Source organism: Miniopterus natalensis, chromosome 10 (genome assembly GCF_054644295.1).
Source record: "Miniopterus natalensis isolate mMinNat1 chromosome 10, mMinNat1.hap1, whole genome shotgun sequence".
Classification (NCBI taxonomy): domain Eukaryota; kingdom Metazoa; phylum Chordata; class Mammalia; order Chiroptera; family Miniopteridae; genus Miniopterus; species Miniopterus natalensis.
The window spans coordinates 26,691,520-26,717,852 of NC_142090.1; the positions used below are offsets into that span (position 1 = coordinate 26,691,520).

The window sequence follows — 26,333 nt, forward strand, 5'->3', positions numbered from 1 at the left end:
CAAAAGTAGGATTATAGTTGTTTGTACAAAAAATAATACAATAATAAGGAATACAAGAATAAACTGTTTCTCAAACAGCTGTAAACCTACTTTTGCCCCACCCTGTATTCTTCATTGATATCTCATTAGAATTAAGTCTATTTTCTGCCTTAAAAAGCACCAATGTGTGTATATGTGTGCATATGAGTGTGGGTGTTTACTAAAGTATTAGCAAGCAGCCCAATAAACTGCAGAACATGTATAAAGACGTTTATAGGTGGAGAGACAACAAGATGGCGGCATAAGTAGCTGCGGTACCTGCTGCTCCAACAACCACATCAAAATTACAACTAAAATACAGAAGCACCATCATTCAGGAGCTCCTGAAATCTAGATGAACAGAAGTCCTAAAACTAGAGAACTGAAAAAGCACGCTGAGACCTGTAAGGAGGGGCGGAGACCCAGGGCGGAATCGGACTGAGCCATGCGGACAAGGCGGGGGTCCCACACCCAGGTGCCTCCACTGAAAACCGGTGGATGGTTGGGAAGATGGCGGCGCCGTGAGAAGCAGCAGAGCGCCCCCGCTCCCACCACGGAGTCAATTTACTCCTAAAATCATACGTAACCAGCTTGAAAAAAAGAGAAACATACCTGAGTGGACAGAGTGCGAGTGGGGAGCACTGAAGAAACATCACGGAGTCAGGTAAGAGGGGGGGCACAGGAAGGGGGAGTCCCCCTGAAGCCTGTGTTGGGCTCCAAGCCCAGAGGGTTGGAGGCTGCAAAGTTCCGTCCCCTTGGGAGTGCGCACTGGCCTCCAAAAGCGGGGATCTCACACCCAGAGCGAAGAGAGGGGAAGGAGCGCCCCGCGCACAGGGCAGAGGGACCCAGGGGAGCGGTGAGTCCACCAGGAGGGGACGGCACCTTCCTAGGAAACAAAGCCTCTAGTGGCGGCTGCGACCAGCGTCTGGTGCTCAGGGTGCCGACCATAGGGAAGGCTGTCCTAAGGTCTGTGGCACCAAGTGGTAAGGGACCAGAGGATGGCGCTGAGCAGCCACACATGGGGACCCTCTGCCTCCCTGTAAGGTGCTGTGTTGAGCCCCAGAAAGCGCTGAATCTGTGTGGCATGGGGGAGGGGAGGAGCCCTCCCGCCCTGAGCTCCTGGTGCCCAGAGACTGGGATCTGTGACCAGCCTTGAAGGGTGCCGTGGTGGCGTGTGAAGCCACTCTAGCTTTGCTGAGACCAGCGGTGAGGGGAGCTGCATGGAGCTGACTTTGGGTCCCCCCCCGCTGGGTGGCTTGGTGCCCGGACAGCGGGACCTTCCAGGGTGGACTCTCTGCCTGTGTGTTGCTTTGTGCCTTTGCAAGTTTGATTGCGGAACTGGTTCCCACTTCCCCAGCATGCACAGGCATACAGACCAACAGAGGCTGGGATTGGGGTCTGCACAGTAGATGGTCTGAGGAGTGGGCCTGATGCGACCAGCTACCCAGAGCTGAGCAGGGAGGGGCAGAGCCGGCCAGCCTCTCCTGCAGCCAGGAGCACTGCCCCCAACAGGAAAGGGGCGGGTCCCCCTCACTGAAGCCCCAGACACACCCTCAGGGCACAGTCCTAAGGGGGAAGGGAGAGCACCTCAAAGGAGGACTTTACAAGAATAAGACTCTCAGGGACTGTTGTTTGGGAACTGGAGGAAATGCTAAAAACCCCTGCTGGGGGCTGGGCAGACAAAGGGCTCACCAGAAGGTGTTTTTAATTGAACCCACTGAGCCCAGGCTGCTGAAACTACCTATACAGAAAAGGCAACAGGCTGAAATCAATCTAAAGCTGCAGCAGGACAGTGCCTGGGGAACTAGAATCAGAGGACAGGGTAGGGACTGAGGAGCTGGCTGTGGAGCAGAAACTAACTCCCGCACAGTGAGCACCTGACAGCGAAACCTCTAAGGGGAGTGATACCCTGGGCTACACTAGCAACCCTATACCCTAAAGACTCTACAGAAGACTCTCGAGTAAGACCAGGCAACTACAAGGTGGCAAAATAGCTGACAAGAGGAGTTGGTACACGGAGAGCCTCAGATCAACCATCTACCAAGGACACCAGAGCTAAATCTAGATGGCTCCTTACATTGGATGATACACAAGAACCTCCCAGGAGAACTGAAATCACACAAAACAGTGAGCCTCAGACAACATAAGCTGCCAAGAAGAAACTCACCTGATTGACTACCGTTTATTCTTATGTTTTTTGTTTGGTTTGGTTTGTTTTTTTCTAGTTTTGGGGGTTTTTTTGGTTTGTTTTTTGTTTGTGGGTTTGTTTATTTTTTCTCTTTTTTCCTTAGGAAGAATAGAAAGGGGAGAAAGTTTGTTTTTTCTTCTTTTTTAAATTTTATAATAATTTTTTTTTAAACATTTTTTGAACTAATTTTTTTTCCCTCTTTTTTATAAAAGAATGTTGTCTTGCTTAGCTTGTTTTTAGTTTTGCTTTGATAATTGGCTTTGTTTTGTTTTATCCTTGCTTCTAATATCAAGACTTTCGTTCTATTCCTGTGTAATGACTCAGACTTTATCATTATAACCAAGTTTACTGCTTTCCTCTATAGTTTTCCCCAAATCTCTTACCAGACTCCATCCCTACCTGGGCTTTCTCTCTCTCTCCTCTCCATCCATTGGCATAACTTTTTATTTCTTCTTCTTTTATCTTTTCTACTTTTAATTCATTCTTTCATTATCCTCCCTTCTGTATTCCTGATTGTTAGTTTCTTTTATTCTATTTATTGTATTTTTGTTTTCTAATTTTCAACTATTATCTTATTCCTATTCTCTCCCTTAATTTTTGGCTGGCCCTTGTTTCAGAATGCCTTCTCTGCTTCTGTTATCTCCCAGTAGCTTCTCTATTTTTTACATTTTAGTTTATTATTATTTTCTAAATTTTCACCAGTATTAACAACAATATACATCTCTCTATCTCTAAGTGTTACTTTTCTTTCTCTCTTTCTTTTCTTTTAAGCATTTTTTTGTGTGTGTGTTCTCCCTTCACTCTTCCAGTTCTATTTTCACGTGGGTTGTTTTCATAGCGACTGTCAATATATTTAGTAAGATACCTCTTGTTTCCTGGAATTTTAGTTCAGTATTGTCCTGCCTTGCCAGGACCCGTACAACAACTTACCCGACGAGGTTGGGACTGAGACACAGTTAGCGAACCTGAGAGGAGGGTCCACCCAAGGACTGATCAGTGACAATCTAGACCCAACCACAACAAGGGAACATAAAGAAACCACAAAAGGGACACCCACAAGAGGGACACGCCTACACCAAAGAGCTCAAAAGTGTAAGGAAAACACATCTCTGGGCTCCACTGGACACACAAGACAAAATCCCATCCCACAAGACTGGGGGACAGTAACTATATCTAATATATACATACAAAACCTAAAATGTACCAAAACGGGGAGACAAAGAAAGAAACCCCAAATTAAAGAAAAGGAAACATTGCCAGGAAAAGACTTTGACGAGATAGCGTTACGCAAGTTATCAGAAATGCAGTTCAGAATATGGATGATGAAGATGTTCAAGGAACTTAAGAAGCCTATAGATGATAAGATCGAGGACCTTAGTGAAAACATGAAAAAAGAGATACATACCATAAAAAAACTCAGACAGATAAAGAATGCTGTATCTGATATCAAGAATGCACTGGAAGAAATTAAAAGCAGGCTAAATGAAGCAGAGGATGGAATAACTGACGTAGAAGACAAGGTAGAAAAAAATCACACAATCAGAGCAGCAAAAAGAAAAAAACACTTAAAAAGCATGAGGACAGTTTAAGGAAGCTTTGGGACAACATAAGACGAACCAACATTCACATTATACGAGAGCCAGAGGGGGAGGAAAGAGAGCAAGGAATAGAGAACTTGGTGGAGGAAATAATTAAAGAAAACTTCCCTAGGCTGGCGAAGGAGAAAGCAACACAAGTTCAGGAAGCACAGAGGGTTCCAAACAAGAGGGAGCCAAAGAGACACACTCCAAGACACATCATAATTAAAATGGCAAATGTCAAGGACAAAGAGAAAATATTAAGGGGTTCAAAAGAGAGACAAGCAGTGACCTACAAGGGAACCCCATAAGGCTGACAGCTGATTTCTCAACAGAGACTCTTCAGGCCAGAAGAGAGGGGCATGAAGTTCTGCAAGTAATGAAAAGCAAGAACATGCAACCAAGATTGCTTTATCCAGCAAGCCTATCATTTAAAATTGAAGGTGAAATAAAAAGCTTCCCAGGCAAAAAAAAAAGGCTAATGGAGTTCAGTACCACTAAACCAGCATTGTAAGAAATGCTAAAAGGATTGCTTTAAGAAAAAGAAGGAATAGTGAGAGAAAGGTACATCAGCATAAAGGGGAAAAATGGTAGTAAATAAATTTATATCAATAGTAACCTTAAATGTAAACGGAATAAAGGGTCCCATCAAAAGACAAAGGGTAGCTGAATGGATAAGAAAACAGGACCCAAATATATACTATTCTTATTTCTGACAAAAGAGACTTCAAAATAAAGACCATAACAAGAGACAAAGATGGTCACTACATATTACAAAAGGGATCAATCCAACAGGAAGAAATAACCCTTATAAACCTTTATGAACCCAATACAGGACCACCTAAATATATAAAAAATCTCTTGGGGGACTTCAAAGGGGAGATTGACAGCAACACAATCATAGTGGGGGACTTTAACACCCCACTGTCAGCATTGGACAGATCATCAAGACAAAAAATCAACAGGAAAACGCACACCTAAAATGACTCACTAGAACTAATGGATTTAATTGACATTTACAGAACATTTCACCCCAAAGCAGCAGAATACACATTCTTATCAAGAGCACATGGACCATTCTCAAAAATACACCACGTTAGGGCACAAGGCAAGTCTGTACAAATATAAGAAGATTGAAATCATATCAAGGATCTTCTCGGATCGCAATGCCATGAAACTAGAAATCAACCACTATAAAAAAACTCAAAAATATTCAAATACATGGAGGCTACATAACATATTATTAAACAATGAATGGGGGGGAGGGAAGATGGCGGCCCTGTGAGAAGCAGCAGCGCCCCCGCTCCAGCCACGGATTTGATTTTCTCCTAAAATCCTACATAACCAGCTTAAAAAAAACAGAGAAACATACCTGAGTGGATGAAGTGTGAGTGGGGAGCACTGAGGAACCATCACGAAGTCCGGTAAGAGAGGGGGCCCTTGGAAGAGGGAGTCCCCCTGAAGCCTGTGCTGGGCTCCGAGCCTGAAGGCATGGAGGCTGCAAAGCCCCGCGGACAGCATCCAAAAGCGGGGATCCAACACCCAGAGCAGAGAGGGGAAGGAGCGCCCCGCGCACAGGGCAGAGGGATCCAGGGGAGCGGTGAGTCCAGGAGGAGACGGCGCCTTCCCAGGAAACAAAGCCTCTAGGGGCGCCTGCGACCGGGAGTCTGGTGCTCGGGGTGCTGACCATAGGGAAGGCTGTCCCAAGACCTGTGGGACCCAAGTAGTGAGGGACCAGAGGACTGGGCTGAGCACCCGCACACAGGGACCCTCTTCCTCCCTGTGGGGCACTGTGTTGAGCCCCAGAAAGCGCTGAATCTGCATGACACGGGGGAGGGGAGGAGCCCACCCGCCCTGAGCTCCCGGTGCCTAGAGGCTGGGTTCTGCGACCAGCCCTGAGGGTGTCCTCCCGCCCTGAGCTCCCGGGTGCCAAGAGGCTGAGATCTGTGACCGGCCCTGAGGGGCCCCATGGTGGCACGTGAAGCCGCTCCAGCTTTGCTCAGACCAGCCGTGTGGAGAGCTGCGTGGAGCTGACTTTGGGTCCCCTCCTGCTTCGTGCCTTGGAGCAAGGGCGGACTCACTGCCTGTGTGTTGCTTTGTGCTTTTGCGAGTTTGATTGGGGAACTGGTTCCAACCTTCCCGGCGTGCACTGCTCCAACAGACCAGCAGTGGAGACTGCCACTGGGGTCTGCACAGTAGACGGTCTGAGGGGCGGGACTGGTGCGACCAGCCAACCAGAGCTGAGCAGGGAGGGGCAGAGCCGGCGAGCCTCTCCTGCAGCCAGGAGCAGCACCCTCAACAGGAAAGGGGCGGGTCCCGCTCACTGAAGCCCCAGACACACCCTCAGGGCACAGTCCTGAGGGGGAAGGGAGAGCAGCTCATAGGAGGACTCTGCAAGAATAAGACTCTTGGGGACTGTTGTTTGGGAACTGGAAGAAACGCTGAAACCCCTCCTGGGGGCTGGGCAGGCAAAGGGCTCACCAGACTGTGTTCTTAATCCAACCCACTGGGCCCTGGCTGCTGAAATGGCCCAGACAGAAGACGCCAGAGGCTGAAATTAATCTGAAGCTGCAGCAGGCCAGAGCCTGGGGGACTAGAATCAGAGGACAGGGCAAGGAATGAGGAGCTGGCTGTGGAGCAGAGACTAACTCCCGCAGAGTGAGCGCCTGACAGTGACACCTCTAACGGGAGTGATACCCTGGACTACACTAGCCACCCTGTACCCTAAAGACTCTACAGAAGACTCTGGAGCAAGACCAGGCAACTACAAGGTTGCAAAATAGCTGACAAGAGGAGGTGGCCCACGGAGAGCCTCAGATCAACCATCTACCTAAGGACACCAGAGCCAAACCTAGACGGCTCCTCACGTTGGGTGATACACAAGTACCTCCCAGGAGAACTGAAATCACAAAACACAGTGACCCTCAGACAACATAAGTAGCCCAGAAGAAACGCACCTGATTGACTACCTTTTTCTCTACTGTTTTTTTGTTTTGTTTGGTTTTGGTTTTTTGTTTTTCTTTTGGTTTTGGGTTTTGGTTTTTTCTTTGTTTGTTTTTTGTTTGTGGGTTTATTTTTACTCTTTTTTCCTTAGGAAGAAGAGAAAGGTGAGAAAATTTGTTTTTTCTTCTTTTTTAAATTTTATAAAAATATTTTTTTTCTTTCTTTTTTAATTTTTTTTTTTAAAACATTCTTTAACTACTTTTTTTTTTAATAAAATAATTTTGTCTTACTTAGCTTGTTTTTGGTTTTGTTTTCGTTATTTGCTTTGTTTTGTTTTATCCTTGCTTCTACTATCAAGACTTTCTTGATATTCCTGCTTAACGACTGGGACTTTATCATTATAACCAAGTTTACTGCTTTCCTCTATAGTTTCACCCAAGTCTCTTACCGGACTCCCTGCCTGCCTGGGATTTATCTCTCTCTCCTCTCAATCCATTGGCATAACTTTTTTCTTCTTTTTCTTCTTTCTTTTTCTACTTTTCTTTCATTCTTTCATTTTGTCCCCTTCAGTTTTCCTGTCCGATTGTTAGTTTCTCTTATTCTATTTATTGTATTTTTGTTTTCTCATTTTCAACTATTATCCTATTCCTATTCTCTCCCTTAATTTTGTGCTGGCCCTTCTTTCAGAATCTTTTCTCTGCTTCTGTTATCTCCCAGTAGCTTCTCTATTTTTTATATTTTAGTTTATTATTATTTTCTAAATTTTTACCAGTATTAACAACAACATACACCTCTGGGCTCCACTGGACCCACAAGACAAAATCCCACGCCACAAGACTGGGACACAGCAAATATATTTAATATATAGATATAAGCACTAAGACCTACCAAAATGGGGAGAAAAAGAAACCACCCCCAAATTAAAGAAAAGGAAACATCACCAGAAAAAGACGTTGATGAGATGGAGTTGAGCAAGTTATCAGAAATGGAGTTCAGAGTATTGATGATGAAGACGTTCAAGGAACTTAAGAAGCCTATAGATGATAAGATCAAGAACCTTAGTGAAAACATGAAAAAAGAGATACATACCATAAATACAACTCAGACAGAGATAAAGAATGCTGTATCTGATATCAAGAATGCACTGGAAGGAATTAAAAGCAGGCTAAATGAAGCAGAGGATACAATAAGTGACTTAGAAGACAAAGTAGAAAAAATCACACAATTAGAGCAGCAAAAAAGAAAAAACACTTAAAAAGCATGAGGACAGTCTAAGGGAACTTTGGGACAACATGAGGCGAAACAATATTCGCATTATAGGAATGCCAGAGGGGGAGGAAAGAGAGCAAGGGATACAGAACTTGGTGGAAGAAATAATTATAGAAAACTTGCCTAGCCTGGTGAAGGAGAAAGCCACACAAGTTCAGGTAGCACAGAGGGTTCCAAACAAGAGGGACCCAAAGAGACACACTGCAAGACACATCATAATTAAAATGGCAAATGTCAAGGACAAAGAGAAAATATTAAGGGTTGCAAGAGAGAGACAAGCAGTGACGTACAAGGGAACCCCCATAAGGCTGACAGCGGATTTCTCAATAGAGACTCTTCAGGCCAGAAGAGAGGGGCATGAAGTTCTGCAAGTAATGAAGAGCAAGAACATGCAACCAAGATTGCTTTATCCAGCAAGGCTATCATTTAAATTTGAAGGTGGAATAAAGAGCTTCCCAGACAAAAAAAGACTAAAAGAGTTCAGTACCACCAAACCAGCATTGCAAGAAATGCTAAAAGGACTGCTTTAAGAAAAAGAAGGAATACTGAGAGAAAGGTACATCAGCATAAAGGGGAAAAATGGCATTAAATAAGTTGATATCAATAGTAATTTTAAATGTAAATGGAATAAATGGGCCAATCAAAAGACAAAGGTAGCTGAATGGACAAGAAAACAGGACCCAAGTATATGCTATCTACAAGAGACCCACCTGAGAGCAAAAGACTCACACAGGCTAAAAGTGAAGGGGTGGAGTAAAATATTCCACGCAAATGGAAAGGAAAGGAAAGCTGGAGTAGCAATTCTTATTTCTGACAAAACAGACTTCAAAATAAAGACCATAATGAGAGACAAAGATGGTCACTACATATTACTAAAGGGATCAATCCAACAGGAGGAAATAACCCTTATGAACATTTATGCACCCAATACAGGACCACCTAAATATATAAAAAATCTCTTGGGGGACTTCAAAGGGGAGATTGACAGCAACACAATCATAGTGGGGGACTTTAACACCCCACTGTCAGCATTGGACAGATCATCAAGACAAAAAATCAACAGGGAAACGCAGACCTTAAATGAATCACTAGACCTAATGGATTCAATTTACATCTATAAAACATTTCACCCCAAAGCAGGAGAATACACATTCTTCTCAAGTGCACATAGAACATTCTCAAAAATACACCACATGTTAGGGCACAAGGCAAGTCTCTACAAATATAAGAAGATTGAAATCATATCAAGCATCTTCTCGGATCACAATGCCATGAAACTAGAAATCAACCACTATAAAAACACTCAAAAACACATGGAGGCTAAATAGCATGTTATTAAACAATGAATGGGTTACCAAGGAGATCAAGGAAGAAATCAAACACTTCATGGAAAGTAACGAAAATGAACAGACAACAACTCAAAACCTATGGGGCACGGCGAAAGCAGTCTTGAGAGGAAAATTCATATTGTTACAGGCCTATCTCAAGAAACAAGAAAAAGATCTAATCAACCATCTAACACAACAACTAAAAGAACTAGAACAAGAACAGCAAGAAAAGGCCCGAGGAAGTAGGGGGAAGGAAATAATAAAAATCAGAGCAGAGGTTAATGACATAGAGACTAAAAAACCAATACAAAAAAATCAATGAAACCAAGAGCTGCTTCTTTGAAAAGGTAAATAAGATTGATGCACCTTTAGCCAGACTCACTAAGAAACAAAGAGAGAGGACCCAAATCAATAAAATCAGAAATGAAAGAGGCGATATAACAACTGATCCAACAGAAATACAAAGGATTGTAAGAAAATTTTATGAGCAACTCTATGCCAACAAATTGGACAACATAGGGGAAATGGACAAATTCCTAGAAGCATACAACCTTCCAAAGCTGAATCAAGAAGAGGCAGAAAACCTGAATAGGCCGATAACAACTAATGAAATTGAGGCAGTAATCAAAAAACTCCCAGCATACAAAAGTCCTGGACCAGATGGATTTACAGGCGAGTTTTACCAAACATTCGAAGAAGAATTAACACCTATTCTATTCAAACTATTCCAGAAAATTCAAGAGGAGGGAAAACTCCCAAATTCTTTTTATGAGGCCAGCATCACCTTAATCCCAAAAACAGATAAAGATACTACGAAGAAAGAAAATTACAGGCCAATATCCCTGATGAACATAGATGCTAAAATCCTCACTAAAATACTAGCAAACTGGATCCAGCAATACATTAAAAAGATCATACATCATGACCAAGTGGGATTTATTCTGGGGATGCAAGGCCGCTACAACATCCCCAAATCAATAAATGTGATACATCACATAAACAAAATGAAGGTCAAAAATCATATGATCATATCAATAGATGCAGAAAAATTATTCAACAAAATCCAGCACCCATTTCTGATAAAAACTCTCAGCGAAGTAGGAATAGAGGGATCATACCTCAACATAATAAAGGCAATATATGACAGACCTACAGCCACCATCATACTCAATGGGCAAAAACTAAAACCATTTCCATTAAAAATGAGAACAAGACAGGGATGTCCACTTTCACCACTCTTATTCAACATAGTACTGTAAGTCCTCGCCATAGCAATCAGACCAGAAGAAAACATAAAAGATATCCAAATTGGAAAGGAAGAAGTAAAAACTGTCATTATTTGCAGATTACATCAAAGTACTACTAGATTTGATAAATGAATTTGGCAAGGTAGCTTGATAAAAATCAACATCCAGAAATCAATGGCATTCTTATACATCAACAATGAACTTTCAGAGAGAGAAACTAAAAACCAATACCATTTACCATTACAACTGGAAAAATAAGATACCTAGGAATAAACTTAACCAAGGATGTAAAAGACCTATACTCGGAAAACTACGTGACACTGAAAAAAGAAATAGAGGAAGATTTAAACAAGTGGAAGAATATACCATGCTCATGGATTGGAAGAATTAATATCATTAAAATGTCCATACTACCCAAAGCAATTTTCAAATTTAATGCAATTCCTATTAAAATACCAACAGCATATTTCACAGACCTAGAACAAACATTTCAAAAATTTATATGGAACCAAAAAAGACCCCGAATAGCTGCAGCCATCTTGAGAAAAAAAGAACAGAGTGGGAGGGATCACATTACCAGACTTCAAACTGTATTACAAAGCCACTGTAATCAAAACGGCCTGGTATTGGTACAACAATAGGCATATAGATCAATGGAACAGAACAGAGACCCCAGAAATAGACCTAAGCCATTATGGTCAGTTAATATTTGACAAAGGAGGAACGAGTATCCAATGGAGTAAAGACCATTTCTTCAATAAGTGGTGCTGGGAAAATTGGACAGATACATGCAAAAGAATGAAACTAGACCACCAACTTTCACCATACACAAAAATAAACTCAAAATGGATAAAAGACTTAAATGTAAGTCACGAAACCATAAAAATCCTGGAAGAAAACATAGGCAGTAAAGTCACAGACATCCCACGTAGTGGACTTTTCACTGATACATCGCCTAGGGCAAGAGAAGCAAGAAAAAATAAACATATGGTACTACATCAAACTAAAAAGCTTCTGCACAGCAAAAAAAAAACAGCCTCAAAATACAAAAGGAACCCCATGGTCTGGGAAAACATATTTGCCAAGGATATATCTGATAAGGGGCTAATTTCCAAAGTGTAGAAAGAACTCATAGTACTCAGCAAGAGGAAGACAAACAACCCAATTAAGAAATGGGCAAAGGACTTAAATAGACAGTTCTCCAAAGAGGACATACGGATGGGCAAGAGACACATGAGAAAAGGCTCAACATCGCTAATCATCAGATAGATGCACATTAAAACCATAATTAGGTATCACCTCACATCTGTCAGAATGGCTACCATCAACAAATCAACAAATGACTCGTGATGGCGAGGGTGTGGAGAAAGGGGAACCCTAGTACACTGCTGGTGGGAATGCAGACTGGTGCAACCACTATGGTAAACAGCATGGAGGTTCCTCAAAAAATTAGAAAAGGAGCTGCGTTTTGACCCAGTGATTCCACTCCTAGGAATGTATCCTAAGAATCCTGAAACATTAATCAAAAAGAATATATGTACGCTGATGTTCACAGAGGCACAGTTTACAATAGCCAAGATCTGGAAACAACCCAAGTGCCCATCAGTAGATGAGTCGATAAAAAAGCTGTGGGACATTTACACCATGAAATGCTACGCAGCTGTAAAGAAGAATAATCTTGTACCCTTTGGGACAGTATGGATGGACCTGGAGAAAATTATGCTAAGTGAAATAAGCCAGTCAGTGAAAGACAAACATCACATGATCTCGCTTATAGGTAGAATCTAAAGAACTTAATAATCTGATGAACTAAACAGATTCAATGACATGGAAGCATAGATGAGACTGAAGAACGTCAGAGGGATGGAGGAGGGCGGGTGGGTGGAGGGGGAGAGAGTAACCAAAGAATTTATATGCATATATGCACAACCCAAGGTTAGGGACAATGGTGGGGAGAAGGACTGGGGAGGGGGAAGGGACGAGGTGGAAGGTGTCATTGGGGAGAAAAAAGGACATGTGTAATATTTTAAACAAAAATAAAATTAAAAAAATAAAATAGTAAATAAAAAAATAAAATAAGTTAAAAATAAATTAAAAAAATAAAAATATGAAGCTTGCACTTAAAAAGAAAAAAACAACACAAAAAACAAAAAAATCAACCGGGCGGCTATCTCAGTGGTGGTGTTTTCCCAGAGGAGTGATGGATCCCAGCCCCTCAACAGGCCCCCCAGCCCAGGGTTCCAGGGATGTGAAGAGAAGTCCCCAGAACTTCAGGCTGTGAAAAGCAATAAGGGACTGTGGCTGAGTGACAACAGAGGCTGAGGAAGTCCCAGGCAGCTCCTCTTAAATGGCCAACACATGAACTCACTCGGACACGCTCCCTCTGAGCTCCAGCGCAAGGCAACAGCTTAAAAGGAACCTGGGACATTTGAGGAGGAACTAATTTGCCTGAAATCGGGGTGAGAGGTAGAGGGGCAGCTTTCTCCCAGACAGAAGAGCTGGCAGAGGCCATTATTCCTTTGGTAAGCCCTCCACCCATAGAGCCAGTATGCAGGTGCCATATTTGAATCTCTAGCACCTGACTCACAACTTTGGCCCTACCCTACCTGCAAGCTCATCCAAGCCATTTCCAGTGGCTTTTCTATGCAAATGGCCTCTCAAAATCTCTCAAATAAGCAGTGGCTGGCCTCAGTGTTCCCCATACATATTGATAAGTGGCTCCAGGCACAGCACTAACGGCAGCCTCCAGTGGTTCATAGCTTGGCCTCTCCTGGACCTCCAAGACCAGTACAAGTAGCAGCCAACTACCGTTTGCTGTGTAGCTCATGCTGGGTGGCCCTGGGCAAGGCACACACAGAGGCTGACTTTGATCCGCCCGTGAGGCCCAGAAACAGTGCACCTGGTGGTTAGCTTCGACAACACCGGATTACAACCCTACCACATCCACGAGTGACACACTCAAGGGGCGTACTTGGTGAACACCAAAGCTCCATGGAAGTAAATCCTGCTCCATAGAGGATTCTCCAGCACAGCAGCTCTTTGGCGGTAGTTGCAGCTGATCCTCACAGCTGACTGGCCTGGGGGTCAATTCCTCCCAGTGATAGCAATAGCAACAAGGCTCAACTACAACAGAATAGTGCACACAGTCCACATAGGGGAGCATCTAGAAGGCCCAGCTCAGGTGCCTGGGGAGGCTGTGCCACTGGACCCTACAGGACACCTACTACACAAAGTCACTCTACCAATTCCAGGAGACATAGAAGTTCTACCTAATACATAGAAACATACACCAGGAAGCAGCCAAAATGTGGAGGCAAAGAAGCATGTCACAAGATCAAGAACAAAAGAAACTCCAGAAAAAGAACTAAATGAAATGGAGCGAAACAAGCTACAAGATACAGAATTCAAAACAATGGTTATAAGTATGCTAAAGGATCTTAGTAAGACTATTTAGGAAACTAGTGAGGTCATCAGTGACATAATAAAGAACCAGTCAGAAAGTAAGGATACACTAACTGAAAGGAAGAATAATTTACAGGGAATCAACAGTAGAATAGAGGATGCTGAGAATCAAATCTGCAATTTGGAATATGAAGAAGCAAAAAATACCCAATAAGAAGTGCAAAACAAAAAGGATCCAGAATATGAAGATAGTGTATGGAGTCTCTGGGACAACTTAAGCATGCCAACATTTGCATTATGGGGATGCCAGAAGGTGAAGAAAGAGAGCAAGAAATTGAAAACCTATTTGAAAAAATAATGACAGAAAACTTCCCCTACCTAGTGGAAGAAATAGACTTACAAGTCCAGGAAGCACAGAGAGTCCCAAACAAGAGGAACCCAAAGAGGCCCACACCAAGACACATCATAACAAAATGCCAAAGGTTAAAGACAATGAGAGAATCTTAAAAACAGCAAGAGAAAAGCAGTTACTTACCTATAAGAGAGCACTCATACAATTGTTCGCTGATTTCTCAACAGAAACCTTGCAGGCCAGAAGGGAGTGGCAACAAATATTCAAAGTGATGTAAAGCAAGAACCTACAACCAAGATTACTCTACTCAGCAAAGCTATCGCTTAGAACTGAAGGTCAGATAAAGAGCTTCACAGATAAGAAAAAGCTAAAGGAGTTCATCACCACCAAACCAGTACTACATGAAATGCTGAAGAGTCTTCTTTAAGAAGAAGCTAATGAAAAAAACAAACTGACAAAATAGACCCAGAGACATTGAAATAGGCAACAGAGAGTGGTATCTCAGAGGGAAGAGAGAAGGAGGGTAGGGAGTGGGAAGAGATTAACCAAAGAATTTATCTGTATATATGCATAACCCATGGATACAGACAATAATGGGGTGAAGGCCTGGGAAGGAGTGGAAAGGAGGTGGAGGAGGTCAATGGCAGGGAAAAAATGGGAAACCTGTAATACTTTCAACAGTGAAGTTAAATTTAAAAAACAAACAAACAAACAAACAAACAAAAGATGTTTATAGCAGGCTGCATATACATGTACCAGAGGTTTGCAGTTAATTCTGAATATATAAGGCCAGTATTCACAGGACCTTTTCTCCACGGAAATGTTGAAAGATGATCTGGAAAAAGTTCCCCCTCAGCACAATCACCAACAAATAAAAGTGGTGGAGAATCAGTTTACCTGTATACCCTATCTTTTCTCCATTTGACGATTAGAAAATAGAGTGAAATCAAATATTTAAAATGTTTCTACTTTTAGAAGAATTCTGTGTTTGCAGGGAGAGTGCTAGTTGACTGAGTCATATTATTCCATGGTAGCTAGCCTTATACTGTTTCTTAGGGCTTTTAATACTCTTATAGAGGCTGAACAAACATTTAAGGCCATTACCAAGAATTAGACGACAGCTTCAGTTAAAATATCTCACCAACAGGTGTTACATCAGTTTTCTATCTTATGCCCCAGGATTATAAATCTCTGGTTGGTATAACTAGAAAAGTTACGACCTGGTTCTCAGACTTAATGGGCCCCCAACAAGTCAAACATTAACAATTTTAATAATTTGCAAACATATAGTACTCAAGTATTTTCAAAAACTTTCCCTATATTACCTCACCTTATCTTTATCACAGAAGATAGGTAAGGCTTATATTTTATCTTCATTTGAAAGATGAAATTCTTAGTTCAGAGATGCTAAACCCAAGTCCCATGGCTAATAAGGAAGAGACAGAACTTGAAAGTTTTTGTCTCAGAATACAGGACTCTACTGCCCAATTCTACTTCTAAAAGAGCCTTATTTATGTTCATAGGATAGCTCTGTAGTTAGAGAATGGCATTCAATAAATATTCATTGATGACTTCAGTTTACTGTAATTCAGGACGATATTTTCATAAATAATTTGAAATTTTAATAAAATTTGAACATTTTTAACTTAGCTGAAAAATATTAAATAAAGAGATCTATTTTATACCACTCTACATACAATACCTAAGTCTACAGATACTATGTTGGTCATTTCACACTGGAACTAGAGTGGATAACTACAGCCTTCTGTAACTGTGACACTGTGCACCACTCTTCAGTTTCCTGTTTTGTGAAAAGATAATCATGACCTGAGTAAAACCTCAGAAATGATATTAGATCATTTATCTCTGTCACTCTGGATATCCACAAAATAAATTAAAATAGGTTACTACATAATCACACACACACACCATACCACTCTTTTGCTACAATATTACAACAAAACAAGAAAACAGCCTTCTTTTGTCATTTTTCACCAATAAAAGTCTTCATAAGACATTTTGCCAAAAAAATTCTACCTTGCAGTACCTAATAGGAGCTGCAGTAATAGTTTCCTAAAGGCCAAAAGGTTCTTTACAGTTTTTACATATAAAAAACCTGAAAATGTTAAGTGATGTGCCTATCACGTAGTAGGTACTCAAATCTCAAATACAGGTAAATCATAAATATAGATCCATCTGCTGAATAAAAGATCATAGAAATATCTCTATATTTCTACCATGACTGACTCCCTTAAAATCAAATTCAGAGAAAACATGTTAGAAATATTAAATTGGTATTTATAATGGGTAGTTATAAATTGGTCAATTATGTGGATAATAATTAAGACAAATATTTCCTACTGCATATACCTACTAAAATGGCACTCACAAATCAAATGAAAAATACTTCTTCATACTTTGAGGTTTTCTCTATTATCTTCTTGCCAACATGAATTATCATTTATTTATAGAGACGTAGGTCACATTGGTAAGTATTTTTTACCACCTTTATTCACAATAAGTTTCATTTCCTAAATTGGGTCTAAGTAAGACTAAAACCTGGTATGAAATTCCTGTCAAATACATCAATACTCGAGATCTCCATATTTTGCCAATTTCAGACTTCTTGGCCTGGCCTGCGTAAGCCAGGTCTATCAACTTACCATTATTATATGAAGGCTGAAAACCAGCCCCAAAGTCTCTTGAATGCAACTTTACTTAAAAATGAGGTTAATAATCATAGACTATACAGGGCCTCAACAATCGTTGGTTGCAATTCATTTTTTTTATAACTGTTTGCATTCAAGACATGATACTGTGGTCATGGAACATTTTCTCTGTTATTATAACGGGTTCCTGTGGGGATTCCACATACTCACTTTTGGCACGTGAGGATTGAATTCCACAGCTCTATGAATGGCTTCGACTGCGTTCATCTCTGCTGTGCTCAGCCCCCGTCGAGATGCAGCCTCGGGAGAGAATCTGAAAAGCAGAAAGACAAGCACCATCCAATTGGGACCACTGCTTGGGCATCAACCCAGAGATGTATCTATACATCCAGGGCCCATAAAACCATAGTGAGCCATTACCTTCCAAACCTCCACTACATGAAACCTCTGAGTGATCCCTCAGACCGAGGCCAAGAAAAACCCCCGCAGAAGCAGAAAGCATGTTTGCATCTAATTGTGGCAGGAATTAAATTCAGCTGTCAAGTCTGTCTAACTAACTAGTCTAAATTTTCTATGGGGTACTTGCTTAGGTCAGGGGAGGGGATAGGACTGAAGAGGGCAGACAGTGTAGGAAAAAGAGAAAACTAGGTTACAGAAGAGCACACTGGGTTAAAAACAAAACTGGGGAGAATTTTAAAGGAGGCTCCTAACCCAAAGTCAGTGCTGCCGTGGAAAGTTAAGTTGTTGAAGCTTCAGCAGCAGCAGGAGAGCCTGCTTGGGGCTGTTTCGGCAGGAGGTGTGCATGCCCAAACTGTGGGCGAGACACTTGCCCAACTGAATGAAAAAAACCAGACCATGCAATCTCTTTCTCACCTCACACCCAGGGCTAACTCCAGAGCTGTGCTTGGCAGGCAGACACCACAGGGGAAGCTGTGACAACCCTGGCCCTGCCCTCCCAAGCTGGAGTCGCTGTGTAGGGAGAAAAGATGTTGCAGTAGGTACTGGCGATCTACAGGATAAAAAAGAATGAAAGACAATTACTTCGGTCTTGAAGTGCACACACACTTAACAGCAAACCTGTCTGACATAGCAGAGGCTATTTTCTTTTCCTGTTACCTGATTTTCAACGCTACCAAGGGAGTGTATCTGGGAAGTGTAAGTGTTTCTGAACTGAAAAACAGTTAAACCATCTATTCTCTATGCCACAGTCACCTGCCTGAGTAAAGTGGGCAACTGTGCCATTGAAATGGTGACTCAAAGTAAACAGACCCTGGATGGGGAGTTAGTTTGGAATAGATGAGGCAAACAATGGGAGATGACCATCCCCTCTGCCATATTACATATTGCTACCCAGTCTTGGGCTGCTGAAGGAAGAGGAATATGCAAAAAAAAAGAATAAAAGAAAGGCATTTTGTTTTAAGTCCCAAGCAGGCCTTTTGGTATCTATTATCTGGCAAAAAAAGAAAAAAAAAGAAAAAAGAAATTCACCTCAGAGGCATGGAATTTTATATAAATCCCTCTTTAGGGATACATACACCCCTGCAATTCCTCGGGGTATGCATTCTCTCCTGCTAGTAGTGAAAGAAAAGATCAGCAGATTTTGGAAAATGCATGCTCATAAGCAGGCGTCTCAGAATAAGAGACTTCCAGAGAAACTCTCAGAAGCAACACATCCTAAGTTGGGTCAGGCATTTAGAACCGCATAAGCTATTGATTCACTTACTTGTCGGAGACAGCTCTTGCTTTGAGCAAGGCAGCTGTGTAGCATATTGTTGCCGACTTTGGTAAGCTTATGTCTGTTAAAGAAAAAGAAAGTAGGAACTCCTGTAAGTTTACAGAAACAAGGAGCAATGATTTTTAATAAGCTAGTATTTTAATCAAGTAAGTCTAATAAGGCATAAATTAAGAACATTTTAATGTACACAGTACACAGCTATTCCTTATGTATCAGGGTGGTACATCCAAACTAAGGGTAAATTTATATTTTTGTGAACAATTCATGTTTAAAATCCACTATCTTTAAACAATTCATGTTTAAAGATGACTCTTTAACAGTCATTCTATTTTGAAATATGTATTTTCATCTGTTAAGTTTACTTCAGCAGAGAATAGCTATAAATATATCAATTTAAATATTACATGAATACCCTTGATATCATGAAAGGCAAATACGACCTCTCTGTTACTTATAAAAATTTCTCAATAGACCTATGAAATACCAATGTGAAGAAAAAAGTATTATCTGGATTAAAAAAAAAAAATACCACCAAAACTTAAACTATACTTTTTTGAATTAAATTTCAAGAAGTTCATATTCAGTTAAAAATGTAACGTATTATATATATAAAACCTTTATGGTAAATCTTTATATATATAAGGATATATATGAAGTTGTTAGAAAACTGTACAATTTTTGTTTATTCAATCCCCTTTCATATAAACCCTAATTTGTTTCCCAGAATAACTTCCTCTCAGTTTGTGTAGAAAATCTCAGATGGAGGGTAATAGGTTAAAATAATGAGTTTGCAGAGAAGTAAAAGTAGGGTACTTTTACTAGCTGAGACTAGATAAATTCAGAGAGTTGTCCTTCAGGAGGAAACATCTGTTTTTAAATTATGATTCTATTTCTTACTAGAATAGTAATATTCAACCAAATTTATACTACGACATAGAAATACATTTTTAATTCAAACCAGGTAAAAATATGCCATTCCCAGTGCTGCAAAATTCATTCTGGGTTAGAGAACCACAACACCTGGAATTCCTTGAAAGTTTCTTTACAGAGCTGTTTTTGTTTGTTTGTTTGTTTTTCTTTTTAATATATCTTTATTGATCTCAAAGAGAGGAAGGAAGAGAAGAGAGTTGAAACATCAATGATGAGAGAGTCGTCACTGATCGGCTGCCCCCTGCACACCCGCAACTGGGGATCGAGCCCGCAACCCGGGAATGTGCCCCGACTGGAAATCGAACTGCAGTCTCCTGGATTCCAGGTCGATGCTCAACCGCTGAGCCACGCCCAGCTGGGCCAGAGCTGTTTTCAATTTAGAATTATATTACAGTAGAAATGGAAAGGGAAGTCCCACAACTAGCCAACAGACAGAAGCAGAAAAAAATACTTTCATAAAAGAAAACCAATCACTCATCTAATAACAAGTATTTACTATCAATTCCAGCATGAAGAATTTCTCTTCGAGGGAAATTTCTATGACATTGATAAAATACAAATAATCATAGAAAATACCAACACAGAATTGAAAGGGAGATCTTTGCAATCCTGATTTCATATATTACATTCAAACAAAATTTCACCACCATATGCACAGTATAAAATGGTATGTTTATGAGTAAGAAGAAAAAAATGTCAGACACTCACAGATTTCTCGTTACTTTTCCAATATCTAAACATTTAAACACTTCACAGTGTGGGAAATCAATCTAGGAATAAAATATCTTGCTTGCTAGGGTAGACTCATTGATTGTCACTGAAAGATAATTTTTAAAACCTGTAGATAATACACATTTTACTTACTTAAAAGTTCAGGTTTTATATTTAAAAATTATCCAAGCCTTGTTTCCACCCTTCCTGGTATGACCTGTGTTCCTTCTGTGTCAATCTAGCACCTTCCGATGAAGTGGGGACCAATGAAAAGTCCTAGGAAGAAGTTAAGGCTGAAAACAATGGTCACCATTATTTGAAGGTGGCACCACAAGATGGAGCCTGACTTGATAAACTAAAGAAAGCGTGTTAAGAATTTAGCTTCTTAATGAGAAAGAGCACATTGTTTGTTGATGATTACGTAACGACCCAGTTAGAAATGCAGAAAAAGATACAACAGAGGTGCTCCAGGGGAATACTAGAGACGCCTAATCAAAGTTGATATTTAACCCAGAAACACGTCCCCTCACACCCACAGACAGAACATTTACAACTAGAAAAATCAGTAGGTGAGTGGATAAAAAAAAAGCTGTGGTACATTTACACAATAGCATACTATGCAGCTGTAATAAAGAAGGAACTCTTACCCTTTGAGACAGCATGGAGGGATCTGGAGAGTATTATACTAAGTGAAATAAGCCAATCAGAGAAAGACAAGTATCATATGATCTCACTTATATGTGGAATCTAATGAGCAACATAAACTGATGAACAAAATAGATCCAGAGAAACAGAAGTAAGGAACAGACTGACAAATCTCAGAGGGAAGGGAGGAAGGAAGAGATTAACCAAAGAACTTCTATGCCTATACGCTTAACCCATGGACACCGACAATAGTGCACTGAAGGCCTGGGGATGCGGAGAGTGGCGTAAAGGGGGCCAATGGCGGAAAAATGAGAGAGATCTGTATTTCAACAATAAAGATAAATTTAAAAAAAGAAAAACACAACAATTCTGCAACATTATGACTATATAGTACATTTTACCCTTAAATTGTTTTACTCCTTCATTGTATGTAAAAATGGTAGTGTATATATACACATAATACTTAAAAAATAGGTCACTAAAAATATATTTTAATCATATCAAATGGGAGAAGGGGTAAATTTAAACACCCCATTCCCCACTAGTGGTATGTTCATTCCATTTGCTATCTTTTTACTCCAGTAAATTATTTTGCTCTCACTCTTTAACAGAGATAAAAAATAGCAAAAATTCTTCCATAACTTCTTTATTTAGATACAGTTGAGCCTTGAACGATGTGGAGATGGGATGCCACCCCACACACACTCAAAAACCCACATATAACTTTTAACTCCCCCAAAACAACTACTAATAGCCTACTGCTGACTGGAAGCCATACTAATAACATAAACATTGAATAACACGTCTTTTGTATGTTATTTGTATTACATACTATATTCTTATAATAAACTAACCTAGAAAAAAGAAAATGCTATTAAGAAATCATAAGGAAGTCCGGCCAGCTGGCTCAGTGGTTGAATGTAAACCTATGAGTCAGGAGGTCATGATTTGATTCCCAGTCAGGGCACATGTCCCGGTTTCGGGCTCGATTCCCAGTAGGGGGCATGCAGGAGGCAGCAGATCAGTGACTCTCTCTCATCATTGATGTTTCTCTCTCTCTCTGCCTTTCCCTTCCTCTCTCTGAAATCAATAAAAACATATTTTAAAGAAAGCAAATCATAAGGAAGAAAAAATACATTTATAGTACTATATGTATTTATGAAAAAAATTTGGACATAAGTGGACCAGCCCAGTTCAAACCTGTGTTGTTCAAGTGTCAACTGTATCTTCAACATTTTGCTCTTTCATTCCTCACCTGAGGACATATTTCTATTGATTTTTTAGAAAGACAGGAAAAAAGAGAGAGAGAAACATCGACCCATTGCCTCCCATAAGCACCCTGACCGGGATCGAACTCACACCCTAGGTATGTGCCCTGACTGGGATTTGAACCGGCAACCTTTTGGTGCATGGGATGACACTCCGCCCAACTGAGCTACTCAGTCAGGGTAACATTTTTCTTTTAATTCTGTCAAAGAAATATGTCTATTTTGTAATGGCAATTTGTCTCTAAGGAGGGAAGAATTCATTAACTTAAAGAAATTGATTCTAAATTTCCCTTCAGGTAAAGCATCTCGCTGTTCAAATAAGGTTTTGTTCATATTTACTTTTAAATGATGCTTATCTTTGGCAATATAAATCAAAGCTTTAACATTCTGCCTATCTAGCAACTCTACTTCTGAGACTTTATCTTAAGGAAAATAATCATGACTATGCATGAAGATTTAGCCTTAAAGATGTTGATCATGACATTGTTTCTAATGGTGGAAAACTGGAAAGGCCTAAATGTCCAATCATAGGTGATTGGTTAAGGTTTGTACATCAATAGGGTACAGTTCTACATAGTCATTAAAAGCATATAGTAAAAAAAGCATTTAATGACGTGGGGAAATGTTGCAGTTTTATGCACACATCAGTAAGTAAAACAAGTATACTAAAATTATGATTTCAGATATTTTTTAAAAAGCATTTATATGCACAGAGATAAAAAGACTGCAATTATATATACCAAATATCAACAGTGTTTACTTCTGGGTGGTGGGAAATACTCTATCTGTATTTCCAAAGCTTCCTGTGATGTACATGTAAGTAAATTTTTAAAAAATAATAATGATGCTATATGGAAGAATTCAGTTCTATAAATGGCCTGAAGCAAGTTCATGGGCAAATACTTGGTGAACCCAGACATTAACAGCATAGACAGACAAAGGTGCAACTTCACATGAGGAGCTGTTAGCCTGTAGATCTACTAGATGCACTTACATACCTTTTATGAAAGTTTATATGTTCCTTTTGCAGTGCGAACACATTAAACATATCTTCAACTAATAAGTGCCTAACATCTAAATCAGAGGCACGGACTGCAAGGTTAGGCACACTATTTTTCTTTTTTTTAAATCCTCACCCAGGATATATATGTTTGTTGATTTTAGAGAGAGAGAAAAAGAGAGAGAGAGATCATTTGCCTCCCACCTATGCCCTGACTAGGGATCGAATCCAAAACCTAGGTATGTGCCCTGACTGGAAATCAAACCCACAACCTTTTCGTGTATGGGGAAAATGGGCCACGGCTTGGGTCACTTTTAAGAAAAACCATTTATTCTACCTTTAGGACAAAGCTAATTAGTATGACCTGCTTGCCCCATGACCACAACTTCTTTCATTTCTGAAAAAAAAGACTGAGATTTGGTTATTGTTGCCTATTATAATTTTGAAACTTATTATTTTAAAATAATTACAGGCTCACAGGAAGTTGTGAAAATGATACACAGAGTTCTGTGAATGCTTCCCTCAGCTTCCCCTAATGGTGACATCTTACATAACTGTAATACAATATCAAAAATCGAAAAGTTGACATTGGTACAGAACTATTAAGTTAATTACAGACCTTCTTCAGTTTCATATGCATTCTTGTGCATATGCAAGCATGTAGTTCTATACAATTTTATTCCATGGCTAGATTCATGTAACCACCACAATCATCAAAGTACACAACTGTTGCAAAGAAACACTCTCATGCTACAGTTTTATTTGTACCCTCCCCACCCACATCTGTCTCCTAGTGATCACTCATCTGTTTTCTATCTCTGTAGCTCTGTCTGGCCACTATGAGTTTATGCTGTTAGCACTAGAAAAATACATAAAATAATAAGGGAAATACAATAATTAACAATAGTGATGAAAATGATAGTATCAAAATTCTGAGGGGGCCTGGCTGGCATGGCTCAGTAGTTGAGCATCAACCTATGATCCAGGAAATTGCAGTTCGATTCCTGGTCAGGGCACGTGCCCGGGTTCTGGGCTCAACCCCCAGTGGAGGGCGTGCAGGAGGCACCCAATCAATGACAGTCTCATCATTGATCTTTCTATATCTCTCTCCCTCTGCCTTCCTCTCTCTGAAATCACTGTAAAATAAATTGAGGGGGTTCCTGTCAAGAAGGTGCATAGGTAAACACAGTACTTGCATCTTCTCATAACCACATCAAAATTACAACTAAACTACAGGACTACCATCATTCAGAACTGCCTGAAATCTAGTGAACAAGAAGTCCTACAACTAAGGATATACAAAAGAAGCCACACTGAGACTGGTCGGATGGGTGGAGACACAGAAGGGGCTGGTTCCACACCTACCTGTAGTGGATAAAAATTGGGAGGGTTATCTCAGATGTAGAGATCCCCTGAGGATAGAGGGGTCCCAGCCCCACACCAGGCCCCCCAGCCCAGGGTTCCAGTGACAGGAAGAGAAGTCCACATAACTTCTTGCTGTGAAAACCACTAGGGATTGTGACTAAGTGAGACTGAGGGCTGCTGGAGTCCCAGGTGTTCCTCTTAAAGGACCCATGTATAGACCTACTCACACTCATTGGCTCTGAGTCCCAATGCGGGGGAACCAGGGACATACAGGGAGAAACTGAGTTGTCTGGCATCAGGGCGAGAGCTAGAGGGGTAGTTTTCTTCCAGACAGAAGTGATGGCAGAGGCCATTGCTCCTTTCTTGGGCCCTCCCCCAAAAGTGCCAGCAGGTGGGGATCAGATCTGAGTCTCCATCAACCTGGCTCACACTGTTTGCCCCACCCTGGAGATTCTCTGAGACCCTGTCTCACCCTGCTTGTGGACACACCCAAGCTGTTTTCAGTGGCTTTTCTATACAAATGCCTGTCTGAGCCCCCCTTAAGTAAGTCCTGCTATGTGGGGTGGGCCACTGCACAGCTGATCCTCCACCAGTTCTCAAAGCCAATCAGACTGGGGGTAAATCCCTCCCACTGAGCTGCCAACAGCAATCAAGGCTGAACTACAACAAGAAAGCACACACAGTACACAAAAGGGACACACTTGGGAGTACCCAGCTCAGGTGCCAGGGAGACTGGGTCACTGGGCCACATAGGAAACCTACTACATAAGGTCACTCTAACAAGACCAGGAGACACAGCAGCTCTACCTAATACATAGACACACACAGGGAGGCAGCCAGAATAAGGAGACAAAGAAACATGTCCCAAATGAAAGAACAGAATAAAACTCTAGAAAAAGAACTAAAGAAAATGGAGACAAGCAATCTACCAGATTCATAGTTCAAAACACTAGTTATAAGGATTTTCAGTGAATTTAGGGGAAGAGTAGATGAACTTAGTGAGAACTTCAATAGTAAGATAGAAAACATGAAAATTGGGATAGAAAACATAAAAAGAACCACTTAGAATGAAGAATAAAATAACTGAAATAAATAATACATTAGATGAAATCAACAGGTTTGATGAATCAGAGGATCAAATCAGCAATTTGGTAGAAAAAGTAAAAGAAAACACCCAATCAGAACAGCAAAAAGAAAAAAGAATCCAAAAAAATTGAGAATATAAGGAGCGTCTGGGACAACTTCAAGCATACCAACATTTGTATCATGGGAGTCTCAGAAGGAGAAGAAAAGGGGGAAGAAATTTAAAACATTTTGAAGAAACAATGTTGGAAAACTTCTGTAACCTAGTGAAGGAAATAGACATACAAGTCCAGGAAGCATAGAGAGTCCCAAACAAGATGAACCCAAAGAGGCTCACACAAAGAAACATCATAATTAAAATGCGAAAGGTTAAAGACAATGAGAGAATCTTAAAAGCAGCAAGAGAAAAGCAATTAGATATCTACAAGAGAGCTCCCACAAGATTGTCAGCTGATTTCTCAACCGAAACTTTGCAGCCTAGAAGGGACTGACATGAAATATTCAAAGTGATGAAAAGCAATGACCTATAACTGAGATTATTCTACCCAGCAATGCTATCATTTAAAACCAAAGGACAGGTAAAGAGCTTCCTAGACAAGAAAA

At 40.6% G+C, this 26,333-nt stretch overlaps 1 protein-coding gene across 4 annotated transcripts in view; it reads right to left on the reverse strand.

Annotated features, from left to right (window-relative positions):
* Positions 1-26,333, reverse strand: part of ST7 (suppression of tumorigenicity 7) — a 334,384-nt gene that overhangs the window by 62,320 nt on the left and 245,731 nt on the right. For all 4 annotated transcript variants that reach the window (XM_087821058.1, XM_087821055.1, XM_087821056.1 and 1 more), the window contains 2 exons: positions 18,717-18,789; positions 17,204-17,306 (listed from right to left, as the gene is read on the reverse strand). In XM_087821058.1, the coding sequence (XP_087677184.1) occupies positions 17,204-17,306; positions 18,717-18,789 (176 nt within the window). The remainder of the gene's footprint in view (positions 1-17,203; positions 17,307-18,716; positions 18,790-26,333) is intronic.